The following is a 20041-nucleotide window of genomic DNA, read 5'->3' on the forward strand; positions in this document are numbered from 1 at the left end:
CTGTTCCTGCTGGCCACACCCATTTGATCAAACTCTTCTAGCTGCCAAAATTGAGATGCCCCACCCAAATTGCCTGCTGGGAGTACACTTTTGCAGGTGCTAAATCCTGACTCATTCCTGGGGGTTTCCCTGGACTGATTACCAGTCCCAGGAACATGCTGACAGTTTAGGAGTGCAGACCCTTGTGTGCCAGTGCCTGCGGGTGTGGAATTACTACTGCAGCAGCAACTTCCAAGCAGAGTTCTTTTTCACCCTGGTCCTAGGGCTAGCATTAAGACCTTGCCTGAATTACTTCTATTAACACCAGTGAAAATCTGGGTCTTAAATATGCAGTGGGAAAGACAGGAAAGCAAGAGAAAAAGCAAAGAATTCAGGCAGCGCTCATGTGGCCTACAGCTACCACTCCAGAAGGGCACATTTCCTCTAGATCATATCTCATAGCTTCCAGTCCCATGCAGATGTCTTCAATAGCCTAAAATCTTGTTCAAGACCGATGTTTAGGGACTAGAGTGGCACTCTAGGTATGCCTAATGTGGTGTGGGTGCCTAAACTCTCTTCCTGGCCATGGGGAACTTCAAAACACAGTCACTGCAGTGAGTTGTTCAGCACTGCCCTAGCAGACAATGTCTGGCTGGATGAACCATCCTTTGAATCCAGCCATGGCAGTGACTAAATCCCCACTGATGACACTGTGAATTCAGATTCCATGGCTGCCATGGAGATTCTCTCATGAAATGTGCACATTTGGATGTCCTCATCCAGTGCTAAACGCTACCAAAGTGTCTTTGTTGGAATGAACCTTGGGATTGTGACTCACTCAATAGCTATGAGATGGAAAAGGTTTCCTGCTGAGGGCAACTGGGTTCCCTCCGGTACTCTTAGGTTCTCTGGGTGTTGTAGAGATGGTCCTGATTCTTGATGCAAGGTTGTATGGTTCCTTCCCAAAGTCCTTCTGGAACTCTGGGTATCCCCCAATGGTCCTATGTGTCCCTAGTTATAGGATTGGGTAGAGAACACCTTTCTGATGAGTAGTCCATTCCAATTGCACTGTCATTTTTTGATTTGCTGTCACTAGTTTTGACACTCCCAATGACAGGTGTGGACAGGTGTGCTGGTTTTGGCTGGGTTAGAGTTAATTTTCTCCATAGTAGCTAGTATATGGGTCTATGTTTCGGATTTGTGCTGAAAACAGTGTTGATAACACAGGGATACTTCAGTTACTGCTGAGCAGGGCTTACACAGAGTCAAGGCCTTCTCTGCTTCTCACACCACCCCACCAGCGAGTAGGGTGGAGGTACACAAGAAGCTGGGAGGGGACACAGCTGGGACACAAGTGACCAAAGGGATATTCCATATCGCACGATGTCATGCTCAGCATATAAAGCTGGGGGGAAGAGGAAGGAAGGGGGCATGTTTGGAGTGATGGCATTTGTCTTCCCAAGTAACATGATGGAGCCCTGCTCTCATGGAGATGGCTGAACGCCTGCATGCCCATGGGAAGTGGTGAATAAATACTCTGTGTTGCTTTTGCTTGCATGAGCAGCTTTTCCTTTACCTGTTAAACTGTCTTTATCTCAACCCACAGGTTTTCTCACTTTTACTCCACTGATTGTCCCCCCCATCCCACTGAGGGGAGGTGAGGGAGTGGCTGTGTGGGGCTTAGTTGCTGGCTGAAGTTAAACCACAACAATAGGGAACACTGAATTATGGAGCTTCTTGGAGCATTTTAAACACAGGGAGAGATTATTGTGGGGTTTTTTTAATTTTCTTTTATGCAAATTTTTTAACAAAATGGTTTCCTCGGCTTTGCAAACCATCACACAGAACTACATTGGGATGTTTTGATAACTTACACTACACCAGACCAGTACAACCAGTAAGATGCATTTTCAAGGAACCGGACAGACTGATGAGTGTTTGTGGATACTGAACTTGACAAAAAACTGAAATATGCAGAAAAATGTTGAGGAAAATATTGAAAGGTATCGTTTATCTCACTTGGCAATATTTTTTGAAACCTGCGGGGTCAGAAAGTGATATTCCATCTGTCCTGGTTTCAGCCAGGATAGAGTTAACTTTCCTTGGGCTGGGAGGGAGCACAGCTGGAGGGCCGGGCCACATCGATCATTGGAGCATTCCATATCATGTGACGTCATGCTCAGTATACAGGCAGACGGTGCTCTCTCGTTTTCCATTTTGGTTTTGGTTTCCCGGTCGGTGGCGGGATTTCTGGTGCGGTCGGATCGCTGCGGGGGGCGGGTTGTGTACCAGTCGCCGGTCGGTGAGCCACTGCTGTATTTTACCCATTTGGACTTACTATTGTTACAGTTGTTTCGTCACTATTACTAAATTATTTTTTTTTTATTTAACCTACAAATTTCATTTTTTTGTCCCTCCCCTATTTCACTGGGGGGGGGAGGAGGGGGGAAGCAAATGACTGGCCACGTGGTGATTGGCTACTGGTCGAGTTCAAACCACGACACCAGCCAACAGAAACGAGCTATGATTTAGAAACCTTCAGCCAGATGAAGAAAGGAAAAGAGGCATTCTTGGGTGGGTGACCATTTCATCACCTAAGATGACAAATACCAACGTAGGAAATAGATACTGAAGGAAATCACGAGAAGAAATGGATTTTTGATTTTAATGCACTGACAGTTATTAAAACGGTGAATTTATCTTCTTTCTCTCCCTCCCTTATCTCCTTTTTTCCTTTATTTCTAAGTGTTGGGGATTGGTTTTGATCTTTTTTGTTGTTTGTTTTTTTCAGGTTCTTTCTGTTAAAGCATTCCTCCAGAAGCTAAAAGAACACAAGGCTGAGGAACAAGAAAGTGTTCCTCACTCACAAGAAATCTGCCAGGGAACTGGTGTTACTTGTTAGACTAAATCTTGTGGCACACACAATTAACCTCAGTGCAGACAGACATATCTGGACATACTAATCCCACCGTCAGAGTTCGAAGTAATTGAGATGAACTACACTGTTAGAGGATTTTTTTTCTCTCTCATTATTGACCACAGACTACTGTCTTAGTTCTGGACAATCATATTGAAATATCTTTATTTCATTCAGATAGAATATCCAAAAGAGTAACATTCAAAATAGAATTAAAATTATTCTTGTTTCACCATATTTTAGTAGAAAAAATCAGAGGAAAATTTCCCACCTACCTTGCTGCAGGACAGTTTGCATTTGTAATTCTCACAGGCAGACTGCTAAGGCTATCAGTGGAATTTCTTCCCTTCTTATCCCAAAATACACTGTGCAAATGGAAAGTAAAAAAAATATCTAAGGTGATTTGGTATTCAATTACACTACAGTGAATATCTAACAGATTGACAGCATGCTTGTTTTTCTATTCATCCTTCCTGCTGTAATTTTCTTCATAGTTGTGCATTAATGTCCACCCTAATATTTTCACCCTGAACCAGACTTAGAGGATAGAAGAGAGTTATAAAATAACCTTTTCTAATTTGAACAAAATTAATCTCATTTACCTGTTAGAAATGTGATTTCCGCCTTGCCTGATATTAAAGGGGAAATTCTAATTTTAACTGCTCAGCAGCAGTAACTTGTGACCAAGGAGTGATCTGGCATGGAGGGCAAGAAGGCCCAACCACAAGAAGGCTGGAAGCAGGAACGCCAGAGACAAAGCAGACTCCTTCCAGGGGAGTGCAGTTTCCCTTGGTGGTGAGGTAAGAAACAGCCTCAGCATTGTCTTGTAGCCATCCTAGAATGGGAGCACTGAGGGGCCCAAGCTCAGGGGCCACCTTTGGGCAGCAGAGCGGGGCTGGGGGATGGACCCATGGCCAGGCTGAGATGCCCCATGCACCCGCCCACAGGAGCGCTGCTGGTGCAAATGGATGTAAGGAACCTGCTTCTGACACAGCTTGGCAGACTCCATGTAGAACTGCATATTGCAGTAGGACTCTGCCCAATGCATTGTTCATTAACTTTTTATTTTATATTTAAGCACAAACATGTGTTTAATTCACCTCGAAGGGTACCATAACAATTTCTCAATATGATGCACCCCCACCTGAAGCGCTTTCGCTCTGTAGCTGAATCAGGTCTTCCAGTGCAGAAACCTTCTCCAGATGGCTGGGACTCTGCTCTGCCTGTCTGTGCACTGCTGAAGGATGAACCTCCATCTGGAACTGGTTCAAGATCGGTCAGTTGTCCCACTGTTTATTTTTCCTGCTGGAATAGCAAGTGTCCATTGGCATTAGTGCATTTGGGAATTTACCATTAACGACACACAACACCTCATATGTTTTGCAGAATTTTCAGACTATGACACAACTAGAACAGGGTGAAAACAGAATTTTCCATCTGAAATAAGATCTTCACATAGTAATTTTCCTATTCATCTTTATAATTTATTTTCTCTGTTATTTTGTTTCCCATTATCAGTCAAAATGGCAAGAAGCTGCTTGTTTTTCTGTGACTATTATTGACATTAAAACTATTTGGCTTTCCTAAACTGTGTTCTACAGATGTCTATGTTTTGACTGTGTATACACATGTATTTTACACATTGGCAACTGCATCTTACATCTTAAACCAGATTGGAACAGGCCAGAGCCTTCAAACTCACATCAATCATGTTTAAATTTCAGTTAATTACTGAAATTCCACATGTGCCCTTACTTCACGAACATTTGTGTGCATTGTCATTGAAAGCAGAAAAAATAAGAATGGTCATGGATGAAATAACATTATAACCATTATAACAAGAACCTTTTTGAAACCAAATGTATGGAAATGTTTCTGCACATTGCAAAAAAAAAGGGGGACCAAGTTTTGACATTACAAGTTCCTCAAAGTTTGCTGAAGGAAACAACCTTTAGTGCTCAAGTACTCCCGAGGACACTGTAGTTCTTGTAATCCCATCCATCTCAAAAGACCTGTTGGGCCTGTGAACTGTAAGAGGGCCCTGGAAGGAGTACAAGGAGTACAGCTGAAGTAGTGCTCAAGTGCAGTTACAGACCGAAGGGTGGAGTCATGTGTTGAGGTAGAGTTGTTGAAAGATTTGTTGCCAGAGGCACTCCTGTTTCTGACCAGTGACTCAAGATGATTAGTTGAGATGGACTCTGGAATGCCAGTTGGAGTGATGAGTCCCAACCAGTGTTTACTTTGGTTTTCCTTGTCCAGGTCTGGTGCTGACGCTGAGTTGTTAGAAGAAATTGCACACTGTGCCATTAGATATTCTCTGAACTGCAGGGATGCTTTTCTTACCCGTTATCCTGCTTCTCCTGCTTTTTGTCTTTCCATTCACAGCTCTGGGGTTTGAATGTCTCAGCTGCCTTAGGCAGGCATTTAGTCATCTAATATGATTTTCTAACACCATACTTGGCACTACAGGGTATTTCACACAACCTTCAGCTGATGCTGCAGAAGGCTTTGCTATCTGCCAAGCTTATCTGGACAGCTGGGGCATTCCAGGTGGTAAAAAGCACCTACGTTGAGGGAACTGCATGTCCCAACCTTTATCTCAAACAGAAGCCCATCCCCAGTATTTGATGCAATATTTAAGTTGCAATATTTGCTGTCTACCTTACGCAGGTAACTCATCTGTGGCCAGGCTTCAGTTTTGTTGCAGTGTTTAAGCCTCCCCTTAGCCTTTGGTGCTCTACCCTGGCCTGGCTAGTCCTTGGCATGGCTGTAGTCTAATCTAGCTCTGGGACTAGCTAGATTAGAATCAGAGATTCTGAATAAATTTTCAAAGCCCACTTGTTATCTCCAGAAATAGTCTGAGACATTTATTTGGCCTGTGATTACTAGGAAATCATGTTTGGGGCTTCACATGTCCTTAAAAAATTTACATCCCTTATTTACAAGCTAAACAAGACTCCATATGGTCTTTTGATCTACACCCAGAAGTTAATCCTGCCCTCTGAGAACAGTTCTCTGGGCATGGATGACCATGCGTTCACACTGATGACATACTTTGGAGAGCATTGGCCATATCCACACACGTAGGACTTGTCCAGAGATCTCTTCTCAGATCCACATGGTTCAAATACACACTAGTGCCCCAAATTATGGAAAGGTTTGTTCAAACGATAAAATGAAAAGAACTTGAAAATTGGGCTTCCTGTTTGTTCTCACCTTTACACAGATCTGGGAATAAAGGCCACTGCAGAGTGAAATGTGTTTTCCTCTGCATGCTGTCTGTGGTCAGAAGCTCCAGAGGCCTCAACTCATAATGACATCCCTCCTTTTTATTTTCTCCTGATGGGTAGTTTATTCTGCTTGCCATCCGGGCTCCCTGACAACTCTCAACCCTTTACTTCACGTAGACAGGGTGATTCAGTTGTCTGTGCAATGGGACCTAGAGACATCTGAGACATCCTTAGGTGCCCCAGCTGGCCTCCAGCCCCTGTCACAAAGGGTGCAAGATTCCTGCAGTTGCATACATCAGTCCTATACAGGTGACTTGAACATACCGCAGCACCAAAAGAGCATGTGTGTGCGTGTGAGAGATGGAGGGGTGGCTACAGTAATCCCCTCCGCAGCAGCACACAGCTGCCCTCCAGCCCTGTGGCAACTTCTTGTACCACTGTCACCAGTTGGGTTGTTCACCCGGCTGCTTCCTATTCTGGATGCCCCAGGCTCTGCCGTTTTGTCTGGACAGAAAATATGTGAGCATCTGGGCAGACTACCTTTATGCTGCACTAAGACCAAGTGTTATTGCTTTGCACTTCAAGAGGCCCAGACGTGAGGGGGTTGACATCCTCCAGAGATGCTCAGAAGATACTGGAGGTCCAGCACCCCAAAACCATTCACAGCCACCAAGTGGTCTCCATCAAGAGTCAGTGAGAACCTTCAGCATCCCAGCTGGACAGAAGCTTGGGAAGGTGAAGCTGGGTTAAGGGGTCAGCAGTTCAGTATTTGTGGCACTTTTTGACCAAGCGTGACTCATCACCTGGGGTGAGGAAAGGAAGATCCAAGAGGCAGGGAAGTGTTCCCTAGCTGCTCAGATGCAGCATGTACATCTACACCTGTGGCTCATTTGTCTGTTCATAAGCATCAGAACTATTGGAGACAACGTGAGGTGTTCCACCAGTTCCTAAAAGTAGTCATGGGCCACATCTACCAGCAGCATGTGAATGTCAGTTCACCCACTTCCTCAAAGAACTCGATCCCACGGGTGTAATGAGACTGGACACACCGTGGCAGAATTCGAACAAAGGCAGCTAGAACTGTCCGTGCTGATCGAGGCTGTCACACTGTCAGGACAGCCTGGGAGTGGCCTTGTCTGAGAATCACAGCAGTCCTGAGAGGCAGACTGCAGGAAGCTGCACAGGTTTGCTGGAGGAGTGAGAGTTCAGCGCTACGCACACTCCCAGGGAGAGACAGCCAGGCTGTGCTCTGGGAGCAACACATCTGAAGTCAAACGCGATTTGGCCCCTTGAGTGTCCAGAGGCCACCAGTGAGGTGAGTTGTCTCAACCGGGGCCTGGCTGCCAGGGAGGCATGAGCGTGGCTGGCACACGGGAGGAAGGTGGAGACAGAGCATCCCAATCCAGCAGATGAGAGGAAACACCCATGTCAAAAGGAGGTTTATGAGTTTGAGCTTGTCTGCCAGCCCTTCCCATTCCTCAGCTGGCCAGTATGTTGGTTTTGCTGCTTCGCAGTGTGGGAGTTAAGCACTGGTGGTTAACAAAATGTAAACTGACCTTGAGGTTAGAAGAATGATTGTGGGAAACCGAGGCAACCTTCGGAACACCGTGTTGGAGCGTCAGAAAGAGCAGGAACACCGGCTGCAGAATGCATGGTGAGCGTGTGAGCAGTAAACAGATAAAACCTGAAGGTCAGCAGGATGGAGAAGTAAAAACAAACCCATGTAAACAGGTGGGAATAAATTGGGAGCTGGCAGACAGTGCAGCGGCACCTGCTCTCGGCAATGTCCCCCCTTCAACAAACTGGTGTGAGTTTGTCTTTCTTCTGCGCGTCGCCCCGATCCCGGCCGGACCGAGGCCAACACGCAGTCCACCACCCAGACGCCAGCCTGGCACTAATCAGCGTGTGGACTGAGCCCAGCCTCCAAATCTGCAGCCAGTGCTGCAGGCCTGGCAGGGGACAGGCTCCTGGAGGGACGAGCGCCACCTCCTCAGGCACACAGAAGACACCGCCCTGGTTGCAGGGAGCCCCTGGCAGCTGCTGCCATTCGCATCAGACGTGAGGAGAGAGCGGAAGGCCTGGGCGGCGGGGGAGGTTCGGCAGACTCTGCTTGGCCAGGAGCAGCCCCGCTGAGGGGTCGGCAGCCCCTTCCTCGGCTCTGCCTGGAGCACCCTGCGGCACCCGGGACCCCACCCCAGCCGGGCGCTGGCGGGGCTGGGGGCACAGACGCTCCCGTTGTAGCCTGAACAAATGTTTCTCATCGAGTACAAGGACATATAGGACATATTGTAGTCCGTGCAAATGTTTCTCATCCAATACAGGGACGTATAGGGCGTATCAGTTAGGTCAGCCTGTTCTTTAAACTGTCAGCAGTGATTTAGTGAGGAACTTCTAATCAGGAGCTACTGTGCTGGAAGAAGAACCTGAAATATGGAAGCTCATTCAAATTGTGTATCGTAAATCAGCTTAATTAGAGATTAGAGTGTCCTTGTGAGGAACTATCCTCATTACAACAGTACAACTCCCGCCCCCTGCTCGGAAGACCCCTGCCCGAAGAAAGACCCTCAGCCTTTGAGCTTGCGCAGAACAATTAAAACGGGCTGTAACGTTAAATCGAGAGGAGGCTGGTACTGACCAGCGAGGGATGAAGCGGTCAGAAACTGAGCAATGGGCGTTACGGGAAATGTGTGTTCGTGTAGGCTGCAGCGTGGAAATACCCTGCAGACCCCCTGTGTGGTGCCGGCTGGGTGGAATCCCCCCCTCGCACCCCCCTGCGCCAGTGCGGCATGAACGGGTGCCCCGGCGCTGTCTCGGAGATTGGCTTTCGCACCCCGGGAGCGAACCCTCTTCGCGGGACCCGCGGGGCGGCAGCTCATGCGGGGCGGCCCCCGCAGCCCAGCCTGCCGACGCTGCCGAGGGGGCGGGGGGGTGCAGGGACCCCGCTCAGATCCCCTCCCCCGGGGGTGGCCCCTCTCCCCTCCATCCCCCCGCCTCCCCGGCACCCAGGACCGCCGCTGCCCGCGCAGCCCCCGCGGAACCAGCCGCCCGGCTGCTCGGGAGGGGGTTTGCAGCGATGTGTCCCCGCCCCCCCGGCGCTGCCCCCCCCGCCCGTCCGTCTGTCCGCCGGCCCCTCCTCCTCTCTCGCCATCCCGGCCACCCCTCTGCAGCCGCAGCCCGGCGCCTCCCTGTCCGCCCGAACGCCTCTTGCTCTGTCCCTCCATCCCTCCCTCCTGTCCCTGGGCCTCCCCGCTCTGCCCCTTCCTCTCTCTCCCCCTTCCTCTTCCCTCTCTCCCTCCGGCCATCGGAGTGCCAGTCCGCCCTGCTGGCCTTGATCCTGGTGAGTGTCGGCTTCTTTGTGCTTCCCCTCGTTATTCTGCCCTTACTCTCTGTTCCTTCTCTCTGGTCACGGGGGGAGCCCGCCCCTGTTCAATCCATCCCTCTGTCCATCCTTCACCCCTACTCCCGCGAGGACTTACACCCTATTTGCTCTGTCTGCCCACCCTGTCAGCATGATGGGGGGGTGGGGACTTTCCTGGTGCTCCCCACCCTCTCACCCCAGAGCGGGAACTGGGGAGATTGAGGCAAATGTGTCTGAACCAGAGAGATTGATGTGGATGGGTTTGGGGGGGAGGGCAGGCCCCTTCACCTCCTGGCACGTGGCCAGAAGACGCCCAGGTGTCACCTGAACTACACCCTCCCCCAGTGCCTCTCTGAAGTGCTAAGGCTTGGACAATAAGCCCAAGCCAGAGTTGACCTATAGATGAATCCTGTACATTTTATAACCAATAATCATTGTACTAATAGGTATTATACTAAGTTATAGCAAACCACCTATTTTGATGTAAAAGGTGGAAATACTGAAGCCTGAGCAACAGGCCCTGAACTGAAACTGCTAACTCCGTATGTAGTCATTAGTGAAATATGCATAGAAGATGTAGTTTAAACAGCATAAAACATGTCTATCCTGAATGTATCCTTATATTTCTTTATGTGTGAGCAAGATAACAAGGCCACGGAAACAGTTGTCTGGCCTTGTGACCTTGCTCATAAATTAACTAGATAAGCAGGGAAACTCCCTTAGCTTCTCTCTTAAGCCCTGGCCAGGCTCTGGGGGGAACCTAACTGAGATGAAAACCAGATATTTCCGCTTAAAACAAAGGTGTCAGCTATTTTGGCTTACTGATTTTTAGGTATATAAGGCTGGGCCCGCTCACAGCGATTTTGGAAGCCTCACCTACGGGTGGACGCACCGCGTAGGATTTCCCACTTGCAGGGAAAGGCTCTCCAAATCCTCGCTGTAACCGGGGCTGCCCAGCGACTGCGGATCTGGATGATGGTAACGTATGCAAGTGGTGATGGATCTTTCTTAATCACTATTCTCTCTCTCAGGCAGTAATGATTTGATGCATTACCCTGTATTTTCCTATTTGTTTAAGTGCGCTACTTTGTCTTTTCTTACTGTATGTTTTCTATATTATTCTGTTATATTATTTAGTTATTTCTAGTAAATACACCTGCTCTTTTCACTCTGGTGTCTGAGTTTAATTGATATCCCTGATCAGCAAAACACTCTCTGGGGTTTGCTCTGCAGTCATGGAATAGCTGTCCCTGGCCTCATTTCTCTCTCCATCGTGTTCCCCCTTATCATCTGGACTTTCAACCTGCCCTCACAGGTGCTCTCTCTTGTGCAGCTCCATTCACACAATACTGTTGGTGATGGGCACCTGCTCATCTCTTCTAAAATGGACCCCTCCACCTGTCCACCCATCGCTTTCAACAAAAATTCTGGTGTCTCTCTCTTTGTTTACTTATGTGTCCATCTGTCCCAAAATGGACCTCGTCTGCCAATCTATCCATCCAGCCATGGGTGGATAGCCATGCATTGTTCATCCCAGTACAGTCCCACCCATCCGTCCATCCACCCACCCACCCACCCACCCACCCATCCATCCACCCATCCGTCCATCCATCCATCCATCCATCCATCCATCCATCCATCCATCCACTCTTGCTTTTACACCTTCTTCCCCCCATCTCCCTTTGTTATCCCTTAGTTCTCTTCAAGATCCCCCCAGGGTGGGGGTGGGGGGTGCAGACCTCCTCAATGCAGAGATACTCCTGGTGACATCCCAGTGCTCCTGAACACGGGTTTCTGAATCCTTGAGTTTGCTCTGGCTCTACATGGTGGGTTGGGGCTTCCAGCTATGTATGTAAGAGAAATGACAAGGAATTGTCATCGAATAGGGGCTGCCTGGTGGTTTCTGTGGATCTCTCCTCTTACAGGAGACTTGTCTGTAGGTCTCCAGAAATGTGGCGTCAGAGCTTTGGACTTCTAGGAAAATCCTACACCCATGACGGTGAGCTGGGGATCAGACAGCTGAGGGACATCTGGGGAATGGGGAGTGCTCCCAAAGGGGGACAAAGAAAGGAGAAGGATAGGCAGCCACAGGGGAAATAATCTGGATGGGATCTTCCCAGAGTGAAACAAGGATGGGAATGGGCAAGAGCTCTACAGGAAATGGGTGGGGAACAGAGGAATGGGAAAAAGGGAAATTGGAGGGGTGGGAGGCAGATACTGTTCCACGTCAGGCTCACACTAGACCCTCAATAACGTTGGTCACCTAGTCTTGGTTTCCAGGGTGGGAACAGCCACATACTTGAAGCAGCCCCAGTCACCTCCTTGTGTCGTTCATGTGTGCTGATGGACAGGTTGCATCTCTCTCAACAGGATCCTTTTTGCTGGGGAAGTGGTTCCACGTACCCCTGTACTTGGTGCCTCTGCGTAGTGCTGTGGTGGATGTTGCTATCCAGGATTATGTGGCTGACGTGACTGCCGAACTCATCTACCAGAACAAGAATCAGATCTCCACAGAAGTCATTTTTGTCTTCCCCCTGGGCTCCCACATGGCCATCTACTCCTTCCAGGCCTGCAGTGAGGATGCCAAGGTCCAGGCCATGCTGCGGGATGAGGTACCAGAGTCCAGGGACAAATGGGCGAACCACCACAGGGCATGGCATGAGCAGCCCATGGCCTGCCTGGTGATCAACTGTCTGTCCTTCCCCTTCCCACCCAGGCCCAGCAGCTGCATGAGGCTACAGGGGGCTGGGAGAATCTGGAATACCTTCAGAATCAGTCTAGTTGCCCAGGTGAGGTGTTTGCCTGCTGCCTGGGCACCCTGTCCGCTGGCAGGGAGGTGGTCGTGACCTTGCGCTATGTCCAAGAGCTGCCACGGAAGCCAGATGGAGCAGCCCATTTTGTGCTGGCACCCACACTGCATCCCCACACAAAACAATATGGTGAGTGACCCCACAAGGAACCTGCCCTCCCAGTCACACACCCCACACAAGGGCCACAGACTCCCCGTGTACTTTACGAACAGACACAATGCAACTTCCCTTCGCGCCCACAGGGGGACCCACATTTTGCCCCCATGCAGCCCCTGGACAGATCCACATATTCCTCCTTGTGCTCCATGAGGGGATCCACACCTCCCACACCCATTCCCCGTAAACAGACTCATGGACACCTCCATACACCTTATTGACAAGCCCCAAATCTCTCCATATGGCCTATATATGGATGCCAAATCCTGCCCCTCCCACCCCCCACCCCTGCAGGGAGAGCCTTTGCCCACCCCAGTGCCATGTTTCTCCCTACCCCAGTGCCATGTTTCTCCCTGCAGCCTGGAATTGTCTCACTAGCAAGCTGCCCTACAGCCTGCTGCTCACCGCTAGCCTGCAGTCCCCCCGTGGAGTGGCCAATGTCCAGGCCAACTTCTCCCTCACCCCTTTGCTCTACACTGCCCAGGACCGCAGCACAGCACAGGTATGCCCTCCTGGGTGCCAGGACCCCGGGGGGAGCTGGGGAGGGCTGTCATCACTGAGAAAAAGGGGATGCACTGAGATCAGTGCCTCTGCGCCTGGCCCGGTGCTGGGTCGGGTCCCCTCCTCCCATGTCTGGTCAGGCACCTCTTCTCCAGGTCTCACTGTCTGGCAGCCCCCCAGATCATCAGGATTTGGAGCTGCTGGTGTATTTTGGAGAACCCACGGCAGTCAGTGCTGTGGTAGAGAAGGGAGACCCCACAGCCCCTCCAGGTGAGTGCAGCTGCAGAGGGAACATGAGGGCACCTCTGGGTTGCAGGAGGCATTGGGGCACGGGGACACACTGGGGGTTCTGGGGGGCGAGATGTCATTGGACACTGGGATAGGAATGGGAGGCATTCAGATGGGATAGTCTGGGTCCTGGGGTTCCAGGGTGGGGTGTTAGGGACACTGTGGTGGGGTGTCAGATACAGCAGGATGCGTGCAGGGAGTTCTGAGTTAGGGCTCACTGGGTAGCTCTGTTGGAGGCACTGGGTTGGAATACGTGGGGCACTGGGCTGTGCAGTTGGTGAACAGTACAGTAGGGTATTGAGGTACCAGTGTGGGGCATCACGGGCTCTGGGATGGTGGAAGCTGAAAGCACGATGAGAATCAGAACCAGCATGAGGAGGGGGGTGCCTGTCTGGCCTTCATCCGATCCCATACCTCCTCCAGGTTCTCTGCTTGGTGACCCCATGGTGTTGGTGACGCTGTCACCCAGCATCCCTGAGACAGTGCCTGGGCAGCGCCAGTCTGGAGAGTTCATCTTCCTCCTGGACACCACTTTTCTTGAGCATGCTCAGGTACCCCTGCAGAACAGGGACCAGGATGGGGTGGAGGAGCAGGTTGAGGGGGAGCAGGCCAGGGCAGGCATTTACAGAGGGACAGAGATGTGAGGGGGGACTGGTGGGGCCTGAAATGGTCCTGAAGTATCTGGGGAGCCCAGGGAACTTCAGGACACTGGCTCAGGTCATACAGGGGAGTCCAGAGGCTTTAGGAGGACCAGACTATGGGCAAAGGCATCTGTACCCCACACCAGTACCTCCCAAGTCCTGCCTGCTGTGTCTTTCCACAGGACTCCCTGCTCTTCCTTCTCAAAAGCCTGCCCCTGGGCTGCTACTTCAACATCTACTGCTATGGAACAACATCTGTGGGCATCTACCCGTGAGCAAACATGAGCAGGCTGGGTGCTATGGGGCTGGAATAGGTGCTGGTTGGTAGGGCTGGATACTGTGGGGCATGGCTGGGTGCTGTGGGGCTGGAATGGGTGCTATGGGGCAGGGTTAGATGCTGGAGGGCAGGTGTGCATGCTCTGAAATCGGCTGGCTGGTACAGGGCAATGTTGGGTGCCAGAGGGCATGACTGACTACTGTAGGGCAGGGATGGATTCTGGGGATGGGATCTTTGTGGCACTGTGGGATAGCACCTCTTGGGGTGATGTTGAGCTGAATCTTGTAGAAACTATGAAGCCATGTCTCTTCAAGAACTACTGTGGGGCAGGGACTTGCAGAGGACCCTAGGGCATAGCTGTGGGAAGCGCTGTGGGGCAGGATCTCAGGGAGCACTAGGGCTGGCACAGAGCAATGTGCTCTCCAAACATGCCGTGCCCCCCACAGGCAAAGTGTTGAATATACTCAGGACAACCTGACCGAGGCCATGCGGCGCATCCCCCCGACCGGCTCCAGCCTGGGTGACACCGATCTGCTGGAAACCCTCCGCTCAGTCTACAATACCCCCCGCCCCCGCGGGCATACACGCCAGGTCTGGGTGCAGGGGCATGGAGGGGTGGGATAGGTGTCCCAGGGGGAGAGGGGGTGGGAATAGGGATGGAAGGAGCCACCCAAGGTATGTGGTGGTCACAAGGGAACAAGAAGGATACCATGGGGTGTGGGGGAATGGAGAAGTGGGTCTATATCTGTGAGGGTTTCTGTCCCTGAGTGGATCTCTCTCCCTGGGGTCGTCTCGCTACAGGGTATCTCTCTCCTGGGCCCCTCTCTCCATTTCAGGGGCCTGCTCTCCACATTTTGGGGTTCCTGTGCAGGACCCCACCACTCATGTCCCCTGTCTCTCAGCTCTTCATCTTCATGGCCAGGCTACCCCTTGACAAAGAAGCCATCGTCGCTGAGGTCTGCCGTCACCGCGACAGCCACCGGTAACGGGGACTCTCTGCCCCCAGTCCTCCAGTCACACTTTGGTTGTCCAGTCATTTCTATCCCTGATGAGGGCCCATGTTCACCAGTGCCCGCCCCAATCCTTGGGCCCCTCCAGTGTCCCAAAGACCCTTCCCGCCCTGCACAGCTCTCCTGTGCCAAGCCCCCATGTGAGACTCTTCGCTTACTACTCCCACAACCAAGGCACCCTTCACAGAGCAGAAAAACTCAGGCACAGGGTTTGTACACCCTGATGTGCCCCCAAACTCTACCCCAGCCCCACTAGACTGACCCTAGCTCTGCCGCAAGTCCCAGCTCTCCTCTGCCAGCTCCCTGTCTAACCCCAGATCCAACCCCAGTCCCTCACTCTACTCCCTGCTCTTCTTCCTGCCCCCTTGTTCTGCACCCCAGCTTTGTTCCCCCAGCTTTAACTCCAGCCTGTGTTCTCCAGCTCTAGCCCAGCATCCTTGCACTCACTTACGGCTCTCATTTCTCACACTTTTCTCTGCCTCCCCATAGGTGTTTCTCCTTCTGCTTTTCTGAGGAAAGTGCTGCCCTGGCTACAGCCCTGGCCAGGGAAACAGGGGGTGAAGCTACCTACGTCTCCTCTGACAACACTGTGGCATCTGTGGTAGGAACCTAGGAGCCCTGGCAGGTCCCCCTCTAGTCCACAGACACACGGACTTTGAAGCCCCCCAGCACCTGAACTGCCCTCACACAGCTGCCCGAGGAACCCAGGCACTCAAGCTTCCCCTGACTCTACCCCACCACCCACCCCACTGAGGACCGAGGTGCCCGGGCTTCTGCCCCGCTATAACCCACAGACTGACTGTGCCCAGGGAACCCAGCTGGTGCAGGCTACCCCACACACCTCAGTGTCTCCCAGGGAACTCCAGCACCGGAGGCCGTGGGCTGGTGGATCTGTGAACTAGGGTGTCCTGTTGTCTGTCCCCAGGTGCTGAAGTTCCTGAAGCAGGCTCTCAAGCCAGCAGCTGCGGAAGTGTCTCTGAGCTGGACCCTGCCCCGTGGCCTGGAGGTTGAGGTGCTGGGTGGCACCCCTCACTCCATCTTTCAGGGTCAGCACAGCCTCCTCTATGCCCAGATCCATGGACACGCACAGGTGAGGGCTGGGACCACAGACATCCCCAGCTACCTCCCAGTAGCCTCCCAGTAACCACCAGCAATCTTTCAGTAACTTCCCAATATTCCCCAGTAACCATCTTATGTCCCCAGTATCTTCCAGTAGCTTCCTATGTGTTCCCAGGATGCAACGCTGGCCAAGGGGGTCATGACCTTGCAGTACAGCTTGGACGGCCAGGATGTCACTCACACGATTGAATTCCCACTGTGCCCACAGGGAGACGGCCGGTGAGACCCTGCCCTAAGGGAAGATGCATGCATCCCCCTCATTGCTGACATGGACTCCAGCTGAGAGGGGGCCCAGATAGCTTGTGCATTCCCATCTTCCACACACAATCCTAAACTGGCAGAGAACCCAGGTGTCCAAGCATGCCCTCCTTCCCTGCTTTGACCCCACAGGGGTAGGACCCAGGAACCTGGGCATCACTTCCCTCCAGAGAGACGAGGACCCAGGCATGCAGGTTTTCCCTCTGCCCACCCTCATCCCTGAAGGGAGAGACCCAGGGTCCAGGCTCTCCCTGTCCACCTTTCCCCAGCATGGAGATGAGCCAGGTGGCCGGGCCTCACCCGCCTCTGTCCCCAGGCTGGCTGGGCACCGTCTGGCTGCGAGATGCTTGCTGGAGAGGTTGTTGCCAGAGGCTGCGAGTGGGTCAAGCGATGAACCCAGGCATCGTGCAGTTGAGATCAGCCTCACTTCGGGGATCATCTGCCCCTTTACCAGCTATGTGGGGGTTCGCACATCAGACAGGGTCACCTGGTACCGAGGTAAGGAAAGACACTTGCAGGAAAGAGCTGGTGAGGCAGCTCCATGGGATGTTCTCATTCCACTGGAACTAGAACCCCAGCCACAGGGCACCCCCAGTCTCACGGGGTAGGCCCCATCACCACCAGGTGCTTCTTCCCCATGTGCTTAATTCAGTTCTCTTCCCTGTTTGCCCTCAAAGGGCCCCTGGCACTGTTGCCACCCCGCCAGTCACTCGTCACCTGCCAGATCATTAAGCTTCGTGGCCCCTGTAACGCCTCTTCCTGCTATCCTGTGACCATCTGGGTCCCACCTGGCTGGCTGACAGCAGTGCGTCAGTCACGGCTTGCCCTCCGGCGACTCACTCATGGCATTGCTGCCCTGACCCAGCAGGGGGCTTCCTCAAAAGGTATGGGATAATCTAATATGGGATAATCTAATCTCTTATAGGAGGGTTATGCTGCCATGTCTTGACCATGGCATGGAAACCAATGACTTTTGCCTTTAACCTTTCCCTTAGTTACCATTAAACGTGAAAGTCCTTCAGCAAGTATGATACCCAGCTCAGGGACACCCAGGGAGGGGACAGGGATGGTGCTAGATCATAAATACACATTTGGATGAGATGCGTTGGAGGGCTATCAAGAGAGGTCTTGGGACATGGCTGAGCAGGAATGCCGGGAGAAGAGGCAACGGTCAATGGTGGGGGTGAGTTAGTGGTGTCCAGAAGGGCTGTGGATGGGAGTGCTTTGGGGACAGGCAGGAAGGAGCTTAGACTGCAGGTAACTGCCTAAAGAAGAGCAGAGATAATGTTCTGGGGCATTGCACAGAGGAGTAGAGGGGTCAGCTTCCTGTCATTCTCCCAACCCTCCTGTTCACATCTCCCACAGCATGTAAACCACCACCACCACCTGTTTCTTCTCTCAAGAATGTGGATTACAGGGACGTTTTTTGGTGCTCTCCAATTTTTGGGCGTTGGTTCACCAAAACCTTTGCTGAGTGCCAGGAGCTGGTGGCTCTGCAGAACGTAGATGGTTCCTGGGCCCTCAGCTCAGGACTGGCCTCTGTTCTGGAAATTGATGAGGCTGAAATCAAGGGAAAGATGCCTGGTGAGGTAAGAGGAAAACTGCTTATGGTGGTAGCGTGTCATCCTGGGACAGTGGGAAGCCCTTGACTGGTGGCAACACTGGCATCCCAGGGGCAGCCAGAGAGCGAATGAAGGAATCAGAAACCAGAAGCCGCAAAGGAAGGGGTGGGAAGCAGTGAAGGGGCAGGGAGGATGCTCAGCACTGCGTGCTGGCCTGACTCATTGTTCTCCTACAGGCCACGGAGCCAAGCATCTGGGCCACAATGCTGGCTGTGACCTGGCTGCACAGAAACAACAAGTGTTACCAGGACCTCTGTGAGCTGCTGGAGGCCAAGGCTGTGACTTGGCTGTGCAGCCGAGCTGGTGAGTCTTGAGGGTCCTTTCCCTGCTGATCCCCACAGCACAGCCTCCTCCCTTCTGTCTCCAGTGGGACCTGCCTCACCCCTTCGCAGGACCACAGTTTCCTGGGGGCAGGTGAAGGAGTCCTGTGTCCCCTTTCTCCTTCCCATCTGCGGACTCCCCCTCCTGCCTGACTCGCTCAGTGCCTCTGTCTCTCCCTGACTGCAGTGTCCCAGCTGGACAAGTGCCTGGAGGCTGCCAACACCCTCCTTGGGAGCAGCGTGAAGCCAAGTGTCTTCAGGCTCTGAGCTCAACACGTGCCTTGTGCTACAGACAGGCAGCACCTGCAGGTGCCAGAAAGTACAGCCTAAATTCACCTACTGTGCTGGGATACCAGTGTTGTTACCAGCTGGGGTCCTACATTACAGATGAATTCTCACTGCTTCTGTCTTATACTGGTGGGGCTGAACCTGTATCATGCTGAACTCCTCAAGACAAAAGCTCTAGTTCAGAGCCTCCAGTGTGTTTGGTTTGGGTGGAGGTGGGAGTGGGAAGGAAATATCACATTCCCCAGCGGTTGCCCTTCCCAAATTCAGCTTTGGCAAAATGGGCTACGGGCCCCCACAAAGATGGCGCTTAGGGACACAGTTTAGTGGTGGACTTGGTAGTGTTAGGTTAACAGTTGGCCTTGATGATCTTAGGGGGCTTTTCCAACTTAAACCATCCTATGATTCTATGGTTTCCATCTTGACAAGAGAGCGCTGTGCACACTAGAAAAATGAGTCTTTAGAGGTGTCAACAGCAGGTGCAATAGCAGTGGCTCCCAATGAAGGACTCCTCTTGCATCCCACTTGCTGACCTCTTCACTTTACCCCAAAAGTCCAGGCTGTGTTAGGAACTCCCATACCTGCATTGCCATGTAAACCAATCGTTTTGGAAGTAAAACTCTCATCTACACCAGACCCAGCCCATCACGTCCAGGAGAACTCATGTGGGGCAGGATTGCTTTGAAAACTATCAGCACGTTGGAGGTGGAACTGCAGGAGCTTTTCCTTACCAAACCAGTCATGCAGTGTACTCTCTCCTGCCCCAGGGCCCTGAATTCATGGGTCTCACTCCATGTTGGCAAAGTCTCTGATTCATTTTCCAATAAATATTGAATATTCTGCAAGACAAAAGGTGTGACATAGCCTTTATTTCAGTTGGGCCTATGATCCTTCCTTCCAGGGGCCATCTATAAGTCACCAGGAGGGGCATGAAAGGATGTTGCTTCCCAGAGAGCTGTGTATTGTAATACACTAAATAAGGTGCTGCCATTGCTCTTGGAAGAGCACAGACCTGTTCTAGGTTAGCAAGACAAGAGCTGAGGACTTGCCAGGCTTTTTCTAGACTACTTTTAGCTTGAACTTATTTGAGCTTGATCTTAGTGGTTGCAGCTGTAGCAACCCTTTGCCCAGCAGACAAGTGACTGATGTCTAACTTACCCTAGCTGTAAGAGAAAAGTTGTCAGGTGATTAATGTCCAACTTGGTTTTAGCTTTAACTTTTTGACTCCGTCGGAGCATGCGACTCCAAAAAGAAATGCTGCTCTCCCTTT

General features: G+C 51.7%; 1 protein-coding gene across 4 annotated transcripts; it reads left to right on the forward strand.

Annotated features, from left to right (window-relative positions):
- The first annotated feature begins 9328 nt into the window (after window positions 1–9328).
- Window positions 9329–19623, forward strand: LOC141934384 (von Willebrand factor A domain-containing protein 5A-like). 4 transcript variants are annotated; one of them, XM_074849786.1, is made up of 20 exons: window positions 9338–9463; window positions 10317–10462; window positions 11425–11483; window positions 11855–12096; window positions 12201–12423; window positions 12810–12952; window positions 13107–13221; window positions 13663–13790; window positions 14063–14151; window positions 14604–14748; window positions 15060–15139; window positions 15657–15768; window positions 16093–16257; window positions 16402–16505; window positions 16677–16730; window positions 16861–17042; window positions 17222–17428; window positions 17910–18133; window positions 18343–18469; window positions 18674–19623. In XM_074849786.1, the coding sequence occupies exons 3-20, from the start codon at window positions 11435–11437 to the stop codon at window positions 18751–18753; spliced, it is 2469 nt and encodes an 822-aa protein (XP_074705887.1). In that variant the 5' UTR covers window positions 9338–9463; window positions 10317–10462; window positions 11425–11434; the 3' UTR covers window positions 18754–19623. The 4 variants fall into 4 exon arrangements, with proteins under 4 accessions (XP_074705886.1, XP_074705888.1, XP_074705887.1 ...); XM_074849785.1 differs by lacking the exon at window positions 10317–10462 and having other exon boundaries at window positions 9329–9463; XM_074849787.1 differs by lacking the exons at window positions 10317–10462; window positions 16677–16730 and having other exon boundaries at window positions 9329–9463.
- The last annotated feature ends 418 nt before the right edge of the window (window positions 19624–20041 follow it).

This window comes from Strix aluco, chromosome 24 (assembly GCF_031877795.1).
Source record: "Strix aluco isolate bStrAlu1 chromosome 24, bStrAlu1.hap1, whole genome shotgun sequence".
NCBI lineage: Eukaryota > Metazoa > Chordata > Aves > Strigiformes > Strigidae > Strix > Strix aluco.

Bases quoted from the DNA above. Each gene is read 5' to 3' on its own strand.
- LOC141934384 (XM_074849785.1), top strand. From the start codon at position 11,435: ATGTGGCGTCAGAGCTTTGGACTTCTAGGAAAATCCTACACCCATGAC. The intron at 12,097-12,200 runs GTACCAGAGTCC...CTTCCCACCCAG, and splicing joins AGGCCATGCTGCGGGATGAG to GCCCAGCAGCTGCATGAGGC. The intron at 12,424-12,809 runs GTGAGTGACCCC...TTCTCCCTGCAG, and splicing joins TCCCCACACAAAACAATATG to CCTGGAATTGTCTCACTAGC.